General features: G+C 32.9%; 2 protein-coding genes across 2 annotated transcripts in view; both read right to left on the bottom strand.

Moving 5' to 3' along the window:
- Positions 1–232: 232 nt before the first annotated feature.
- Positions 233–13,111, bottom strand: pak1ip1 (PAK1 interacting protein 1). Its single transcript, XM_056450311.1, is given in 11 exon segments — positions 233–373; positions 1,756–1,776; positions 1,779–1,884; positions 4,813–4,909; positions 5,358–5,455; positions 7,248–7,393; positions 7,498–7,550; positions 7,673–7,747; positions 8,387–8,507; positions 8,626–8,788; positions 12,853–13,111. Coding segments are annotated over 11 exon segments (1,104 nt in total). The 5' UTR covers positions 12,952–13,111; the 3' UTR covers positions 233–248.
- A 1,328-nt stretch (positions 13,112–14,439) lies between these two features.
- esco1 (establishment of sister chromatid cohesion N-acetyltransferase 1) overlaps positions 14,440–18,916 on the bottom strand; it is a 48,307-nt gene continuing 43,830 nt past the window's right edge. The window contains 2 exon segments of the mRNA XM_056451243.1: positions 14,440–15,405; positions 17,005–17,189. Of these exon segments, the coding sequence (XP_056307218.1) occupies positions 15,258–15,405; positions 17,005–17,189 (333 nt within the window). The 3' untranslated portion in view covers positions 14,440–15,257.

Raw genomic sequence — 18,916 nt, 5'->3', positions numbered from 1 at the left:
CAATTTAATTTTTTGGAGCAGACCCCATTTGATCCATTAGCCAATTACTCAAAATGAATAGCAACCTGCACACAGGTATGTTGTTTCTCCTATTACGCAAATACATACACAAATAAACAATTTACAGTGCACAAACCTCACTATTGTTAATAACTGTGGTTTAAGAGGTTAAGAGATTTTTTAAAACCGCAGTATGTTTTAGGACATGCAAAAGACAGAACGCCACCAAATGTTTTCTATAAAACCATTTATTTATTTTTTTGCCTTTTCTTTTTTCCTTGTGTTTTGGAGCTGTTTTCGTCCTCCATAATCACCTCTTCTCCCAGAATCCTCACTCTTTTACCTCTGACAGGAACAAGTGGATCCAAAATATCTATCAGAAAAAAAAGAAAAAAAAAAAAAACAGCTTAATGTTTTTTCAACATACTTTCAACATGCAATTACGGCTACTGCTCTAACTCTAATTAAAAAGCACTCAAAGTACTTAGGATGTTCTCTTATTGTGTGGTGAAAAAGCTGCTTGTTGATCATATTGTACAGGCAAATAAAGGTGAACAGTCAAGTGCAGGGGACGGCAACCCGTGGTCAACCACAGCGTATATACAAAACAACAAATATATAGGTTATATACACTGACCAACCACTTTATTAGGTACACCTGTCCAACTGCTCATTAACGCAAATTTCTAATCAGCCAATCACATGACAGCAACTCAATGCATTTAGGCATGTAGACACGATCAAGACGATCGACTGCAGGTCAAACCGAGCATCAGAATGGGGAGGAAAGGTGATTTAAGTGACTTTGAGCGTGGCGTGGTTGTTGGTGCCAAACAGGCTGCTCTGAGTATTTCAGAAACTGCTGATCTACTGAGATTTACATGCACAACCATCTCTAGGGTTTGCAGAGAATGGTCTGAAAAAGAGAAAATATCCAGTGAGCGGCAGTTCTGTGGACGCAAATCCTTTGTTTATGCCAGAGGTCAGAGGAGAATGGCCAGACTGGTTCCAGCTCATAGAAAGGCAACAATAACTCAAATAACCACTCGTTATAACCAAGGACTGCAGAAGAGCATTTCTGAACACACAACATGTCCAACCTTGAGGCGGATGAGCTACGTCAGCTGAGCTGTCAGCTAAGCTGTATAATGAATGTCCTGTCAGCTATAAAATGAAAAGTAACTAGTAACTATTTACTTGAGTAATTTTTTCACCAGATACTTTTTTTTTTACTTTTACTCAAGTAACTTTTTAAGACTGTTACTTTTACTTGAGGACAGATTTTGGATACTCTACCCACCTCTGGTCAATATGGAGCAAAATCTCTGAGGAATATTTCCAGTACCTTGTTGAATCTGTGTCACAAAGGATTAAGGCAGTTCTGAAGGCAAAAGTGGGTCCAGCCCGGTACTAGTAAGGTGTACCTAATAAAGTGGCCGGTGAGTGTGTGTGCGCGTATGTGCAAATGTATGTATATATAAACACTAGCTTTCACTTTTTTCATGAATCATCCCATCCCTGTTACGCACACATACAGCCAAGCTTGACTGTATGTATATGTGTATTAGTGATGGGGCGATTCATGAAATATTGAGAATATTCTTTTTATTACATATGAATTACCGTCATTAATACTACTAATGTAATAAATATCAAAAAATGGTGTGATATAATTTTAACTCCATATTGCACAATCCTTTCAGACTTCTTCTAAAAATGTGTTAAAAATATACTGAATGGTAAATGTGAGCAAACCTTTAGAAGTTGCAGCTTGGAAGATTGCTCTGCTGTTGTTTCTTTGGTTTTACTGGGCATCCAAACGCACAAGCAGGTGAGTCTGGCAGTGGTGTTCAGCTGGCCAAGCAGTGAAGGAGACTCTATGGCCTATAGAGGGAATAGAGATTGTAATGTTATAGTCACTCGAAATAAAACCATCATTCAAATCAGTTAATGCTTAAAATTATGGAATTGTGCATTTATATGTTGCATTTTAGGACTGTTTACAACTATAGCAATATCATTAAAGTCTTAATAATTGTTCTACTTTGAGAAAAAGAGGAAGAATATAATTGCAATGAAATCATTGCTCTGATGAATGATAAAAACACTGAGCCTGTATTTGAAAGATTCCTGGGAGAAAGATTTAGGCATTCAAATTACCAATGAGGACTGGGAAAAGCCTGTCAAGGTCATAAATACATGTTCTATTAACTCCAGACATCAACTAATCCAATATAAAGTAGTGCATCGGCTTCATTATTCTAGGGTTAAACTTAATAAATTCTACCCCTCCATTTCCTCTAAATGTAACAAATGTGAATCTGCGGAAGGCTCTTTAGGACATCTTTTTTGGTCATGCCCAAAACTTTTTGAGTTTTCGAGCAAAATTTTCAACTTCTACTCTGAGGCTTATTCTTGTGACCTTGCCCCTGATCCAGCAAATCGCTGTTTTTGGTTGGTCTGACCCACGAAGTGAGGAACTGATTTGAATTAAACCCTTTTTTAATTATTTATCAAATGCCCAGGATAACAGTTTAAAGGTATAACCCTGTTATCATCTGCAAGATCACCATATTGCCTGCGCCCACTGGCCTAGATATAAATGTGTAACATTGTTGACCCATGTATAATATTGGAGGAACTGCTGTAATAATGGTTTAAAATCTTTTTTTTTTGTCTTATTTTTTTATTAATTTTTTTTCCCGTTGCTTCTGTTTTGTCTTTATAATCGTTGTTGCTTTCTGTATCGCTCTGTGTTGTTATAAGAAAATAAAAATATAATATTAAAAAAAAAAAAAAAAAAAAAACACTGAGCCAATCAGAATCCATAATATGGAGAGCTTTTTAGATTTACATAAAAAAAACACAGCCCACTTAGTACAAATGATCATGCATTAATGTACAAATAGGGCTGGGCGATATGGCAAAAAAAATTATCATGATAATTTTTTTTATATCAGTCGATATCGATAATTATCAAGATAAACGTCAATTTTTTAATATCTATCAATTTTAAAGGATTTTAAAGGATTTTTTTATGCAGCTGTTTTAACACATTTTGTGAAATGTTTTAGCTGTCTGACAATATAAACAAAAAAATAATAAACAAAAGAACAATTTTAATCATTTTTCAGCCTTTACGGTTAAAGTTTATCAACTAAAGACATTACCCTACAATTGTATATTACTGTTCAACATAAAAAAAAAGTAAAACAGGTTTGGAGCAGGTAAAAGGTGAATTAATGATGAAAGAATGTTCAGTTTTGGATGGGATGAACTGTCCTTTTAATGGTGAATTTAGGGTGAAAAAATCCTTTAAAATGTATTTTATTTAGGGATGCTAACAATTTCCTTGATGATCAATTGATTGTCAATAACCCTTTAATCGATAGATCTAATCGATGACAGATTAAGCATGGACATTTAAAGGTTAAGTTATGCTTTTCGCTGTGAGACGCGTCCATGCATTACATAATCAAGTGTGTGTAGTTTACTTTACCTATGGGGTCACTCAGTTGACATTCCATACTGCAATCTCGGTATTATCCGCGGGTGTTTTAACCAATTGTATCTGACAGACTGGCATGAATAGGCCTATGCAGACACTCATTTTAAAAAGCTTGCGTCACGGCCGGCATGCGGGGAGGGTCTCCATTCACACAACGAGTTTCCGAGTTCTCTCTGAGTTTATTCTTCCGAGGTAATCTAAGAATACTATCAGTGCTGCAAATAGTTTTTTTAAGGCTCATCCTGCTCAAACCGCTTGATTAAACAAATTGAACTGAAACCGTGAAAACAGTTTAATGGATTGTTTTGGCGCTAAAGCATATACTATAGCGTAGTTGGTTTGAAGCGCTTCAAAATTCTTCGTCCTTATTTATGTTGTAGGTAACTGACCAACAAAACATACACTAGAATTAAGTTACACATTATACAAAACGAAATTCATGGCAAAAAGATACATTTTCAATGAAAAATATTGAAAGTGTATATATTTTTGTTTGTCCCCATCTTACACAACTGAGCAGGTGGATGATGCTTTACTTCTTGAAAAATGAGGATTTAATTAATGATCCACTGCTGTTGTAAACATCTGTCATATATTTGCTGCATTTTTAATATGTCATTATTTTAAAGATTATGTCTTGAGCATTTGATTTCTCCTCTGTGATGATGTCCTTTAAATATATAAAGGCTGATTATTTCACCATTGATGAGGGATAATAACGTTATTACATATTTCAAAGAAAATATCATAATATTAAAAAGGAAACATAAGCTTGACAACAAAAGATCATATCAATGTCGCAACAAATGCCCTTAAATAATGCAGCCTGTACAGCAAGCATCAAGTGTTCATTAAGATTGTGTGGTGTTGCCTGTTTTTGATGGCACGAGTCGTCTGCGCGGTTTGCAGTGCACATTGCTGTTTTGTGTCGGAGTACAAAAAAAAACTAAGCAGCTCCAGACTACTGAAGTTTCTTGTCAACAATGTCTGTGACCATTTTTACCTTAGTTTTTTCTTTCTCCTCCAAGTGCAACTGACACTGTATGGCTATAAACTTGTACTACGCGTGGCATCCGCAAGTACAGGCTGCAAAATGCATGCGCAGCATTATGCATAGTGCATGAACATCATCAAATACTTATCGAACAGTCATTGTTGTTTTATAGGAAAAATAATTATTGCGATATTGTTGTTATCGAATTATCACCCAGCCCTATGTACAAATATAATAATCACCACTGTTAATTTTATATCATTCTGGGTGAGAGTGAACATTTAAGGGTTAATCAAAGAGAATAACATACCTCAAGATTAAGTTTCCACAGCTTAATGAATCCATCATTTGATGCCGTAACGAGGACACAAAAATCATCCTTCATGAAGCTCTCGATGGCTTTTACTCTGGAAAAAGCATTAAATAATTTCAACAAAGCCTTGTCTTAATAATGAATAAATGTTTTGAGGCTTTACCACTTTAGACCACTTCCAGAGCTAGGTAAAAGCTATTTAATTTGATTGCTTTTATAGTGTAATCTCATGTGGTCAAATGCATCAAAGGGCAACAAAAGAGCAGCTACTCTCAGCACACTGAATGAATGTGATTATTATAGGAACTTGCTGTGTCCTGGACTTAATAAAGGCTTAAACCAAGGGTGTCCAAACTCGGTCCTGGAGGGCCGGTGTCCTGCTGAACTTGCTTTAACAAACCTGCCAGAAAGTTTCTAGTATATAAAAAAGCTTGATTAGCTAATTTAGGTGTGTTGAATTAGGGTTGGAGCTAAACTCTCCAGGACACCGGCCCTCCAGAACTGAGTTTGGACATCCCTGGCTTAAACAGTGCTGATCTTACCTGTTCTCATGTGCTTTAAACTCACAGACACACTTCTGTGAAGTCACATCATAAATGCGAACACTCTCGTCGTCTCCTCCAACAGCTAGTAGCGAGTTCTTGAAAAGAGTAAGAAAACACCACACTGGAATTAGACTGAGAAATTAACTTATACATTTGACGAAAATAAAAAGACATGAAAATCTGATTGGGATAGTCAAGAAAGTCAAAAACACAGCAATTGATATTAAAGGAATGGTTCACCCAAAAATAAAGGTTTCCTGTTAATTTACTCACCAATATATGGAAAAGAATTATGGCCAAGTAATAATACAAAAAATGAATTAGGGCAGAGCAACAAAAATAAAATAAAACCATCTCAAGACAAAATCATTAAAATGGGAGATTCAGCTCATTAAATCTTGGGATAAAAAAGGTTTAGATAGAATGTTAAGAACAAACTTATTAAATTCAGAGGAATAATGTAATGTAATGTGTTTTTTATTTATTGCCATGTCAGCAACCAAGGCTATTTTCATGGCAAGAACATTTCAATAATAAATAAACAATTAAGAACAACAAACAAATGAATACACAAGTTTAATAAGATTTTTTGTGTCAAAACTTGATAAGAATTCTAAGATTTTTTCTGGTGTCACTTTGCTAAAAATGTCCTTAAGAGAGTTCATTTCATAAAAAAGGCTTCTGGAAGCATTAAAAGCAGGACAGCCCAGTAAAATGTGTTTTACAGCAAGGAGAGTTGTGCAGCACAAACATTGAGTGGGGTCTTCATCTTTAATTAAAAAGGCATGAGTTAATCTTGTATGTCCAATACGAACATCTGGTAAAAACCACTTGATCAAATTGAATCTTAAAATGTCTTGAAATACAACCAGACATCTCAAAAAGAATTGTGTGTAATTTATTATTTTCCAATGCATCCCACTCCTCTTGCCACTTATTAAAATTGTAAACATTGATAAAATGTCTCATCTCTGATGGAGGAATTTGGCATTTGTTCACCACTTGCTTCAAAGCATCTTTAGCAGCTGCATCAGCTCGCTCATTTCCTGACAGCCCGACATGTCCTGGAATCCAGCAAAAAACGATATGATAAAACTGATTTTGTAGATGGTGAACTTTTAATAAAATATTATCCATCAAAGGATGATCCTTTTTTTGTAGATTCCATCACTTGGAGGCATGATTTGGAGTCTGTACAAATTTAATTCAGAGGAAAAAGGTTTGGAATTTGTTACAAAACTTGTTAAATTTCAAGAAAGAGTTTAGATAAAATGTGGAGAATAAACGAGAAAAAAGGTTTTGTGAAAAGAATGTACATTTTGAGAAAAAAAATATATTAAAAAAAACATTGAGAGTAAAGTTGTTATGTTTCGAGGAAAACCTTGTTAAATTTAGATAAATCTAATTCTTAACATTTCAGTGAATTGACCTTTTCCACGTTAACAAATAAGATCTCTGTATGTATCGACTCTTCACAGAAAGCTCCAGCAATTTACAGCTTTGTTTGTGTGCATACAAATCTGTTTTTAAAGATTGATTCAATTTATTTTTATTATTGGTTGGTACTACCATGTTTTTGAACATTATGTGTCCCTAATCCTTTTCTGTGCTCGCGGGTCATCCAAGATGTGTGTGATCTTTTTTTTTTCAGTAAAACATTAAAGAAGATTTTGAGATGAATCCGTGGTGCTTGGTGAATCATATCATGGCAGTGAATGGTTACCGGTTTCTTAGATTAAAAAAAAAAACGTACACATACAAATGAGTTGCCAAATGAAACAGGTCACCTACATCTTGGATGACCTGTGGGTGAGTAAATTACCAGGAAACTTTCATTTTTGGCTGAACTATCCATTGAACTAAAGGTTTTCTTGCAACACTGTTCACCTTCAAAAACTTCAGACATGAAATCCTTTTTGTGAATGCAATGCTTCCAATAATGGTAGCAGAATCCAGAGTGTAAATGTCCGCTTTATCATTCACAACCACTGCGTATTTGTCTCCATCTGGTGACCACAACACAATCTCTGCATCTACAACACATTAACACACACTGGTCAAAATTTATGATTGATATGAGACATTTTACCTTATCAACATGTTAAAAAACTATGAAAAGAAAAAAGTTTCTGCTTACTCTGTTTAATATTCTTGATGAAAGCTGAACGTCCTTCGACGAGATTCCATGTTCTGCAATAAGATGAATAATATCATACAATTACTGACCGATGCAATAAAAAAGTCCAGTAATATCCATTACCAATCAAAACACAATGATATTACTGCTAATATAAAAACATCTGAGTACTTACCGCAAAGTTTTGTCCGTTCCGACAGAGAGAGCAAGCTTTCCAGAAGGGTGCACAGACAGAGAAGTAACATGACCTCTAAGAGATAAAACAGATCATGTCATTTTTTTCACTGAATAAATTAAGTTTGTAGTAAAAGATATCTTAATATAATTGTAAAACGGTCATTTATTAATCTGAAGGCAAAGGTGAATTTTCAGCATCAACAATCAAGTCGTTACATCACAAATCCTTCTGAAATTATTATAGTATTTTATTAAAGATTTTACTTTTACCTGACATCATACACATCTTTAATATTGCTTTTGTTAAATTTTATACAGCCTTTCTAAATTAAAGCATTAAAGTGACAGTCTAAGAATAAATTTAGTCCAAAATCGAAATTTGATCAACATTTACACATGCTTTACTTGTCTCAGAACTGATTAAGTTTCTTTCTTCTCTTGAACAAATTATATTTTGAAGAATGTTGAAAAGCGGTAACCATTGACTTTCATAGTATTTGCTTTTCCTGTGGATGTCAATGGTTACCAGATTCTAGTATTCTTCAGAATGTCCAAAACCACTTAAGAGTGTGTAATTTGAGCAATTTTTTATTTGTTGGTGAACTATCCCTTTAACTCTTTTTCAAATAGTTGCAAATAATAACAACTACTTTAAATAAATTAAGACCCAACATTTAAATATTGTATTTTGCTTTGCATTTAAATTATTTACTTGTGAGCTCGGATGGTTTTTAAACATTCCCATTTGTTGGTGCTCCACACACAGATAAGACCGTCTTGTCCTCCGCTGAGCAAATGGGATGTCCCGTAGAACTCCAGACATGAGATGGTACCTGCCGAGAAATTTAAAACAAATGTAAATAACATGAAGAAGCATAAAGGTTGACGCAGGTCACAAATTGAAACCCAAAATGATTTTTTCACCCAAATTAACAAAGAAAATCTCCTCACCATCATGGTGTAACAAAGCCCCATGCTCGGTTTTCTTGCTCATATCATAGAGCTGAATGGTTTCATCTTTGCTTCCAGTGGCGATGAACTGATTACTGGATGAAACTGCGTTCAGTGATGCTGTGTGTGCATGATGGGTGAAGGTGGGCTCAATTGTCCACTCCTAAAATACACATAAAAAAAAAAACATAGTAACAGCACACCCCCTCTTCTCCATCCCCCACTACAACCTAAAACATTGTGCAATTCTTAGTGTGCCTCATAGAGGAGAGTAGGATTGATACACTACCTGTAGAAAACACCATCAGTTTTGTACGTTTGCACCAAATACTTTCTTATAATCACTCCAAATTCCAAATATTTTGCATTTATGAAGTGTCACACTAGGCATGGGACAATAACCGTTTTCAAAGTATACCGCGGTTTGAAAATTTTCTGTAATACCGTTCCTAAGGTATGTGTAAGATTTTTTTATTTACATTTTTTGTTTTGTTTTTTAGGACAACAGTATCTCCAGCAGAAAAATATCCAAAGATGCTGTTTTAAATTGTACAGAAATCTGTGTTTTAGAAACTAATGAAGACGGCAGAAGTTAATGATCCATTTGAATTATTTAGCCTGACGAGTTTACTGCTCCAAAATATTAGAAATCTGTCAAAAAAATTAAATATATTGTTTTCAAAGGGGATAAAAGTTTTAGTTTTTTACCCAGACATTTAAAAAGAATATATTTTAGAGCAGTAATCACAATACCATGAATCTGTGATATTTTAATCCAAGGTTATCATACCGTCAGAATCATATACCGGCGCGAGCCTAATTCACACAAATGAGTATGAAGGTAAATCAGTAGCAAAACTCGAGAGTTTGCAAATCTAAATGTGAGAACTTGTGATAATATTTGTATGTGTAGGTTGAAATGTACACTCACAGCTCTGACCTGGAAAGCTGAATCTCGATAAGCACACACATGCAATAATCAAAACACCTGTGTTTTGAATTCGAAGTTGCAGATTAATAGTTTTGCATTTATAAAATATCATTCACAAATACAAAATAAGTTCGTCAAATTGAGCTGAGCACTTTCTTGCATTTTTTTGCTGCACAACCACAAGTAGCCACTCACAACCTCTCAGACTTCGCTCCATGTGTCAACACGTAAATCCTCCCGCTCTCACATTTCACCAGATTCTGGAAGCAGAACTCAACTCGAGGACCGAAAGGAGGGGGGGGGGGGGTAAAGCCATTTTATTGGCAGATGCCTGACCAATTAACAATGCCAGTAACCAACGTGGGTGCAAAAGAATCATTTGTATGATTATTTTATTATTATCACTTTGTTTTTTAACTATTTTATGAAAAGATTTTTGTTAAATATCATTAATTCTAAAGAAATGTATATATACACCAGTAAAAGACCAACTAACAATATTGAAGGTATAGATAATTATAAAAAACAAAAACGTATCCTCAGATTGCTGACTCTAGCAAATAAATCAACTTTGCTGCTCTTTTACTGGTATTGTTAAAGAAAAATAAAAACTGGTAGTGCTCAGGTGACAAACAAATTTGTGTCTGTCAGTGTTGACACATGGAGCGAAGTCTGAGAGGTTGTGAGTGGCTACTTGTGGTTGTGCAGCAAAAAATGCAATAAAGTGCTCAGCTCAATTTGACGAACTCATTTTATATTTGTGAATGACATTTTACAAATATAAAACTATTAATCTGCATGTAATGTAATGTACTTTTTTATTTAAGGCCATGTCAGCAACCGAGGCTATTTTCATGGCAGGAACCTTTCAATAAGAAATATACAATTTAAAATCAACAAACAAATTAATACATAAATGAAATAAGATTTCTAGTGTTGATGCATGATAAAAATTCTAAAATCCTTTCTGGCATCACTTTGTTAAAAATGTCCTTAAAAGAGAGTTAATTTCATTAAAAAAAGTCTTCTGGAATTATTAAAAGCAGGACAGTTCAGTAAAATGTGTTTTATAGTAAGAGGAATTGTGCAGCACAAACACTGAGTAGGGCTTTAATATAATCTGCAACTCCAAATTTAAAACACAGGTGTTTTGATTATTGTCTGTGTGTGCATATCGTATTCAGCTTTTCACGTCAGAGCTGTGAGTGTAATTTTCAACCTACACATACAAATATTATTACAAGTCAAACTGTCAAGTTTTGCTACCGATTTACCTTCATAGGTGAGTGGGTTTGACAAACCACCTGCAGACACACTCCTCTCTATAGATAAGAAAAACACTACCCCTTTTTACTTTAGCATTTAATTCTCTGAGCACTAACAGTTGCTTTGTATAACTAGCAGTTGTGTGTGTATAGCCTCTTGCTGAATCACTGAATTGCCTCCTCAACTTGAAGTCGCTTTGAGGAAAAAAAAAGAGCCTGCTGAATGACTCAATGTTAATGTACATCTTAAATAAGCCAAATGATGGTTGTTGCGAGATCGGATATGAAAGCGGCCGGAAGTTAACAAGAATTATTTATACTATTTATGAAATTTCCCAGTTATTGTATTTTATTAAAGCCTACCCACACCCCAACCCTAAACTCAACCGTCACAGTAAGGTAAAAACAGTTGTTGTACCGAGTATTATTTATTTTATCTATTAAATTACCCAATAAATTGTATTTTTTAACACCTACCCCCACACCAACCCTAAACTCAACAGTCATAGTACTGTAAAATATGAATTTTTGTTGTACAGTGTCATAAATAAATGCTGCTATATTAATGTGCATATCGCACTTCCGGTCGGCTGCATATCCGATCTAGACTTTACCCCAAATGATGGCCAGTTATTAAAATCCTGACAGTTCTTGAGGTAAAGCTGGTTTTATATTCACACATTCAAACTTTGGTGTTCAATAAAACAGTAAAGCAGAATTTTAAAAGGCTAATACAAATTAATTATAATGACATATTGTTATGAGCACAACATTTGTGACCTGTGTAAGAATATTTTGACAATAAATCATATTTTAATAGATTGTGTATTTTTAAATTATATCAGAGAATGTTTTTATTTGGGAGATATTTTAAGGGAAGTGTTTAAACGGGTGTTTTCCGGAGGAGTTTCAGAATATTTAACATTAATCAAACTAAAAGGTTGTATACGACTCTTCATTGTTGTTGTTATTTGTATGTTTTTTGTGTACAATGAATGTTTATTAAGAAACCGATATGATTGCATGTTATATATTAAATATTTAGTATCAGTTTTGCCTTGAATATAGCCAATGCTGCTGATATGGCATTAAAATATACAAGCAATTCCAGCGTTATGGATGTGACATTTGCAGTAAAAACCCAAAACCTGAATTCGCATAGAAAGTATACGTTAACATTATATACTGAAACTTTTGTTTATATTTTCCAGAACAACCAACCACAGAGTTACGGGACCAGAAAAATATCAACCTGTAAACATGTTTTGTGCTTTAAATGAGGAAAATAAACATGCGTTATGGATGTGACAAAAAAGCTTGCGAGTTTACCGAATACAACATACTTTGTAGAAATTCTGTGAATTAAACTGCACAACCCAAAAGAACCAATGACAATCAAAAGGGTAAGAGTTGGCTCACTATAAAACAAAAATGATTGGTTTTACTTTACTTAATATTTTCACATTTATGAGGAAAAGGTGTCGTTATGGATGTGAAATTGCCACTTGTGTGACTTTGGTAAATCAAATATAATAGTTTGAAAACATTGACAGAAGCATTTCTGAGTATTTCGAAAGTACTGTAAAATACTTGCTAACACAAAAAACCCAGAAACGCTTTCCGTATTTTGGTGAAAACCTAATTTTTTTCATGGCAATGTTGACATTTGCACGGATTTGCTCACATATAAATAGGTTATGAGCACAATGAGATACCAATATATCCACTATACTTTGTTTATTGGGTCTGAAATCTCATGTATGACTATAAAACGACACAAGCACTATTTGATTACCTGTGAACCATGTTGTATTTGATAGCCATTGGCTGCTAATGTGATTTTACCATTTAGAATTTGCAAATAATGTTTTCTGAAGATATATTAAGAAGGTGAAAGTCCGAACGTGCAACTATAAAACCAACTTTACACCAATATGACACCTCAGACTTAAAGAAAAAAGCAAAAGTAGAACACACGACTACTATGTATATATTAACAAATAAAATAAAATTTATGAAAAGTATAAATACCTCGTCACCAGGACACACTCGATATCCAAACACGATCTGCTCATAACAGCCAGCGACTAACTCGATGTGATCCCCCATGACTGTAAAACACTTGTTCATAAAGTTACCGAAGACGCGCTGTCATTCATTAATATGAACTGCTAAAAATCGGTTATACCTGATGCTTATAACTAGTTTTACATAAACTACGGTCTGTTGAACGTGAAATATGCTTCACATGTTCATAGCAACGTGTAGGCAGACATGTTTTACCCTTTAACGCCCACCGGAAAAGATTGAATTCATAATAAAAGTCATGGCTTACTGATAAAACATCGTGGCAAAGATTAAGCCAAAATTTTTAACCTTCCTGTTGAATTGTCATTCTTTTTCAAATATTAATATTTAACAGAGCAAATATATTTCATTTTACTTCCTTATTTTGTTTCTATTTTTCCTTTTTTTCTTCAAGAGAAAGTCTTGTTTTTTTAGTTTGACTATAATAAAAGCGTTTTTTTATTTGTAATTTTTTTTAATTCAATGTTTTTTCAATATTTTTTCTAGATTTTTTCATATTCTATTTTTAGTAGCCACCTTTAATTAGCCAACTTATTTTCAGTTAATACAACCACTGTTGTCCAATGACAAGCTTAATTATCCCAACTTGCCTTGTTAAACTATTTGGTTAAGCCTTTAAATCGCACTTTAAGCTAAATACTGTCTTGCAAAATAACTAGTAAAATATTATTAATAACCATTCTGGCAAAGACAAAATAAATGTGTTGCAGAATCTTCTTTCTGTTAAACATCAAATGAGAAATATTTGAAAACTAATTAATTACACAGGATGGCTGATAATTACATCAACTGCATGTACATTCATTCATTCTCTTTTCGGCTTAGTCCCTTTATTATTCAGGGGTCGCCACAGAGGAATGAACCGCCAACTTATCCAGCATATGTTTTTACGCAGCAGATGCCCTTCTAGCTGCAACCCATTACTGGGAAGCATCCATACACACTCATTCACACACATACACAACGGACAATTCAGCTTATTCAATTCACCCATAGCGCATGTGACTTGTGGCGAAAACCGGAGCCCCCAGAGTAAAATCACGCAAACACAGGGAGAACATGCAAACTCCACACAGAAACACCAACTGACCCAGCTGAGGCTCGAACCAGCGACCTTCTTGCTGGGAGGTGATTGTGCTACCCACTGTGCCACCGTGACGCCCAACTGCATGTACATATTTAACTAAAATTTAGAAAACCAAATATACATCTAGCTCATTTAAGCATTGGCTTGTGTTGGACCTAATTGTTCCATAATATAACTTTACATGCATAGATAACCTACATATGTAATTAATTTTACTCTATAAAGGTCGTTTATAGCAATTTATCCAAATACATAGTTTAATTTCAAGGATTTCCCCCAGAAAATGTGTAAGAATGATCAGATATCCCACTTTAGAAATTAACAATATATTAAATCAACCCATTATTAAATGCAACTAAGTTAAAACCTGCAACTAACTTTAAAAAAATCCAACATTCAAACTAAATCTACAACTATTACACTTAAAGATCCATTTGTAGTCATTTTTCATGTGTAAATTAATATAATTCAATCAAAATACATACATACATACATACATAAAATCAATCTAAAAGATATTAAAATGTAAATGGAATACTATGACCGGGCAATCATGTCAAATCATCACACTTGATGCGTTTTAGAAACAAATGAATCAAATTCATTCGGGCAGAGTTGTGCAAAAAAAACAGCGACTTCTTCGAAATCACTCACCATCCACCAAAGTCAATGCCATGCATGTAAACCTCTGTAAAATGCACATGGAACACATCGATTCAGGAAAATACGCTCTCTTTGAAAATAGCTGACGTGATGCGGGGGTTAAAGGGATTTTGATGACAAATTCATGATGTTTTTTCAACCTGAGATTCAAAAGTCGTCGCCTCACGACCGAGGCATTGCTTACAGTAGAAAAAAAGCTCTTCCTGTATGTTCTAGAAAGAAATACTTACACCGATTCTGCAATTGTGCACTGGACTACATGGCTTCCACTAAACGGTGAGACCTAAAATAGGCTGCAACCTAAACCTGAGAGAACATTTCAGATGTCTTTCTCCGAGCGATGCATCAGTTAAAATTAATTATTGAAAAAAACTGGCCGTGAAAGTGTCCAACTTTGCATCCTGTGAGGAAACGAGGCCAATTTTTGTCAAACGGATACTCTTAACAAAAAGAGCTGTTATTGTGTCTGTTTCTCTTTCGTGTTCTCTCGAATCTTGTGTGCATTGTTTGATTGAGTGAAATAAGGTCTTGTTAGTCCATTTCTCTTCTCAAATGTTAATATTATAAAACTCAGCTCTGTTCTGTTGTCCTCATCCTGTCAGGTTGAGCGTTTGCCACTGACAAAGTTGTAGACCAAAAACTGAGAGGTTCCACAATAATGTGTTGCAAAGAGTTTGCCGTCTGGTGTGGGGTCAGAGAAGGCGATTTCATCTTTACTTAGATGTGACCCATAGATGAAATTGTTCCTGGAGAAAAAAAAGATAATAAACATTAAGCTATAAGTGTGTGTAAAAAATAAATAAATAAAAAAAACACTTACACACTATAAAGTGCATGAAGTCGGTAAAAATGTTTTAAAAATATGTTTCTTATGCGAACCATGGCCTCCCTCATTTAATAAACAATACAGTAAAATCTGTACTAAAAATAATTGTCATAACTTTCCTAGTTTATATAAATCACCCACTGACTCACTTTCCTTTGTTTTAGTCTCTGATTTATCAGGATTCGCCACAGTGGAATGAACCACCAATTTTATATATTTTAATATGTAATCAATCACTGTGATGCAAAATGTTCTGCATCATAACTTCAGTCACATCCTTAAAAAAAAATCACTCTAGTATGCTGATTAGATGCTCAAGCAATAAAAAGCATACCAAAACAGCAATTATTATTTTAAAAACAAATATTCTGTAACAGTATAAATGCCCTTACTTTGCTTAATTTAATCTGCATTTGCAGAATAAATCAATTTAATAATTTTATTTTTATATATATATACACACATATATACACACATACATACATACATACACACACATAAATAAAAATATTATAATTAAAAAAAAATCTTCTTAGTTCATTATAATGGATTCTTAATGAATTATTATAAATATGGTAAAGCATTACTTTTTACATAAATATGTGTATTTAAATGTGCAACATCTACAGTTTTTAACTGAAAAACTCATTATAATAGGTAAAATTAATTGTTGGTATGCAAATTAGTATGTAAATTTGGAAACTGCAGTAAAAACTAAATAAAATTTAAAAAAATTAAAATGAAAACAGCTGAAAGACCTTTTCAACACATTTCTAAACATATTTTTTTTTAGAATAATTTTTTTATTGGGTTTTCACCTTTATTGTATAGGACAGTAGAGAGTATTGACAGGAAAGCGTGCGGAGCAGAGAGAGGGGAACGAAGGCACAGGATCTCGAGGTGGGAATTGAACTTGGGTCGCTGTGTGCGCCAGTGTGCATGTGTCGATGCATTAACCCCTATGCCACTGGCACCCACTAAACACAAGTTTTAATAACTAATTTCTAATAACTGATGACATGAGGACAGTTACTTTTTCACAATATTTAAAATATAATACTAGATATTTTTCATTATATCTTCATCATATCTTTAAGTGACATTTAAAGGCTTAACTAGGTTAATTTGGTAGGTTAGGGTAATTAGGCAAGTTATTGTATAACGATGGCTTATTCTGTAGACTATCAAAATATATAGCTTAAGAGGGCTAATAATACTGACCTTAAAATGGTTTTAAAAAATGAAAAACTGCTTTTATTCTAGTCAAAATAAAACAAATAAGACTTTCTCCAAAAGAAAAAATATTACAGGAAACACTGTGAAACATTTCTTGCTCTGTTAAACATGATTTGGGAAATATTTAAAAGAGAAATTCACAGGAGGGCTAATCATTGTGACTACAACAGCACTTAATTTTTTAGCATATATTAACACACAGCACATGCACACTAGAATGACTGACCAGAGTATACTTTGGGCTTAACAATGCTTTAACCATGCATATCATCCCATAGTTTACCTGAGGCACTCGATCATGCGTGAGGCGATGCCTCTCCGTCTCATCATGCTGAACACCCAAATGCGGCTGATGCCGCAGAGCGCAGGTTCAGGAACAGTAGAGCAGCACCAGGCTCTCTGACGCTCATACATCAACTTCTCTCCCTCTGAACCCTCCAGCACAGATTCCTCTATAACCCTGTAGCCCTGCGCACAGCACACAAAACAAGACCGTCCGATCTACAGTAGACTACAAGAAATATCACACAACAAAAAAGCAATTCACAATGACTTCAGTTAGTTTACAAACACACACACTCACTGAAAAAAATGTGTTTTTTTAAATATTTTATTCACAAACTGAAATAAATAATGAAAAAGATATTAATAAACAACTAAATTCAAGAGGTAACAAATAGGCAAGTAAGTTAAATTCTCAAGAAATTCTATAATTAATTGTTATACAATGTAATAACACACACACATATGCAGTTCAATATATTCAGGTGTACACTTAATTTGATAACTATTCATGACAACTAACGATTATATTGATAATAGTTGATAATTTGATAACTATTCATTATTTCCTACAAATTAAGCTTGAACTATAGCTTATATAAAACACAGGAAATATTTTTTATTAAAGCTAAAAATCTAAATCAAAAGCTTATTAATAAAGTTTTAAATATTTAACGTTGTCATTCTTGCTGTGAACGGAGCCTTAAAACCTTAACTGTTATCCCACTTCACACTTGATATATGCATATGATAAACAGATTTTGTCAAGATATATGTGTGTGTGTGTGTGTGTGTATGTGTGTAATATATATATATATATATACACACATATACACACATATATATATATATATAATATATATATATATATATATATATATATATATATATATATATATATATATATATATATATATATATATATATATTTAATATGTATGTATGTGTGTATATATATATATATATATATATATATATATATATATATATATATATATATGTATATGTATATATATATATATATATATATATGTATATGTATATATATATATATATATATATATATATATATATATATATACATATATATATATATATATATATACATATATATATAATATATATATACATATATATATATATATATATAAAATATATATATATATATATATATATATATAAAATATATATATATATATATATATATATATATAAAATATATATATATATATATATATATATATATAAAATATATATATATATATATATATATATATATATATATATATATATATATATATATATATATATATATATATATATATATATATATACACACACATACATACATATTAAATATATATATATATATATATATATATATATATATATTATATATATATATATTTATATATATATATATATATGTGTGTATGTACATACATACACACAGTTGAAGTCAGAATTATTAGCCCCCCTTCAAATTTTTCTTTTCTTTTCTTTTTTTCTTTTTACATTTCCCAAATGATGTAGAACAGAGCAAGGAAATTTTCACAGTATGTCTGATAATATTTTTTCTTCTGGATAAAGTCTTTGTTTTATTTCGGCTTTTTAAGATCCATTCTAAGGTCAATATTATTAGCCCTTTTAAGCTATATATATATATATATATTTTTTTTTTTAAATATTATTTTTAAATTTGGGAAAAAAATAAACAGAGGGGCTAATAATTCTGACTTCAACTGTGTGTGTGTGTGTGTATATAAATATATATGACAATGTTTATGTGTTTGGTCTTGGCGGAATAAATCTGCTACGCTGCTGCTGCTATGATGGTTGTGGCAGAGCAAGTACTGAGACCTGCTACTGCCAGTATATTCACAGACAGCAACCAATCTCCTGCGCCATGTAGT

Source organism: Danio aesculapii, chromosome 24 (assembly GCF_903798145.1).
Source record: "Danio aesculapii chromosome 24, fDanAes4.1, whole genome shotgun sequence".
Lineage (NCBI taxonomy): Eukaryota > Metazoa > Chordata > Actinopteri > Cypriniformes > Danionidae > Danio > Danio aesculapii.
This window is presented reverse-complemented; position numbering and strand designations above follow the sequence as displayed.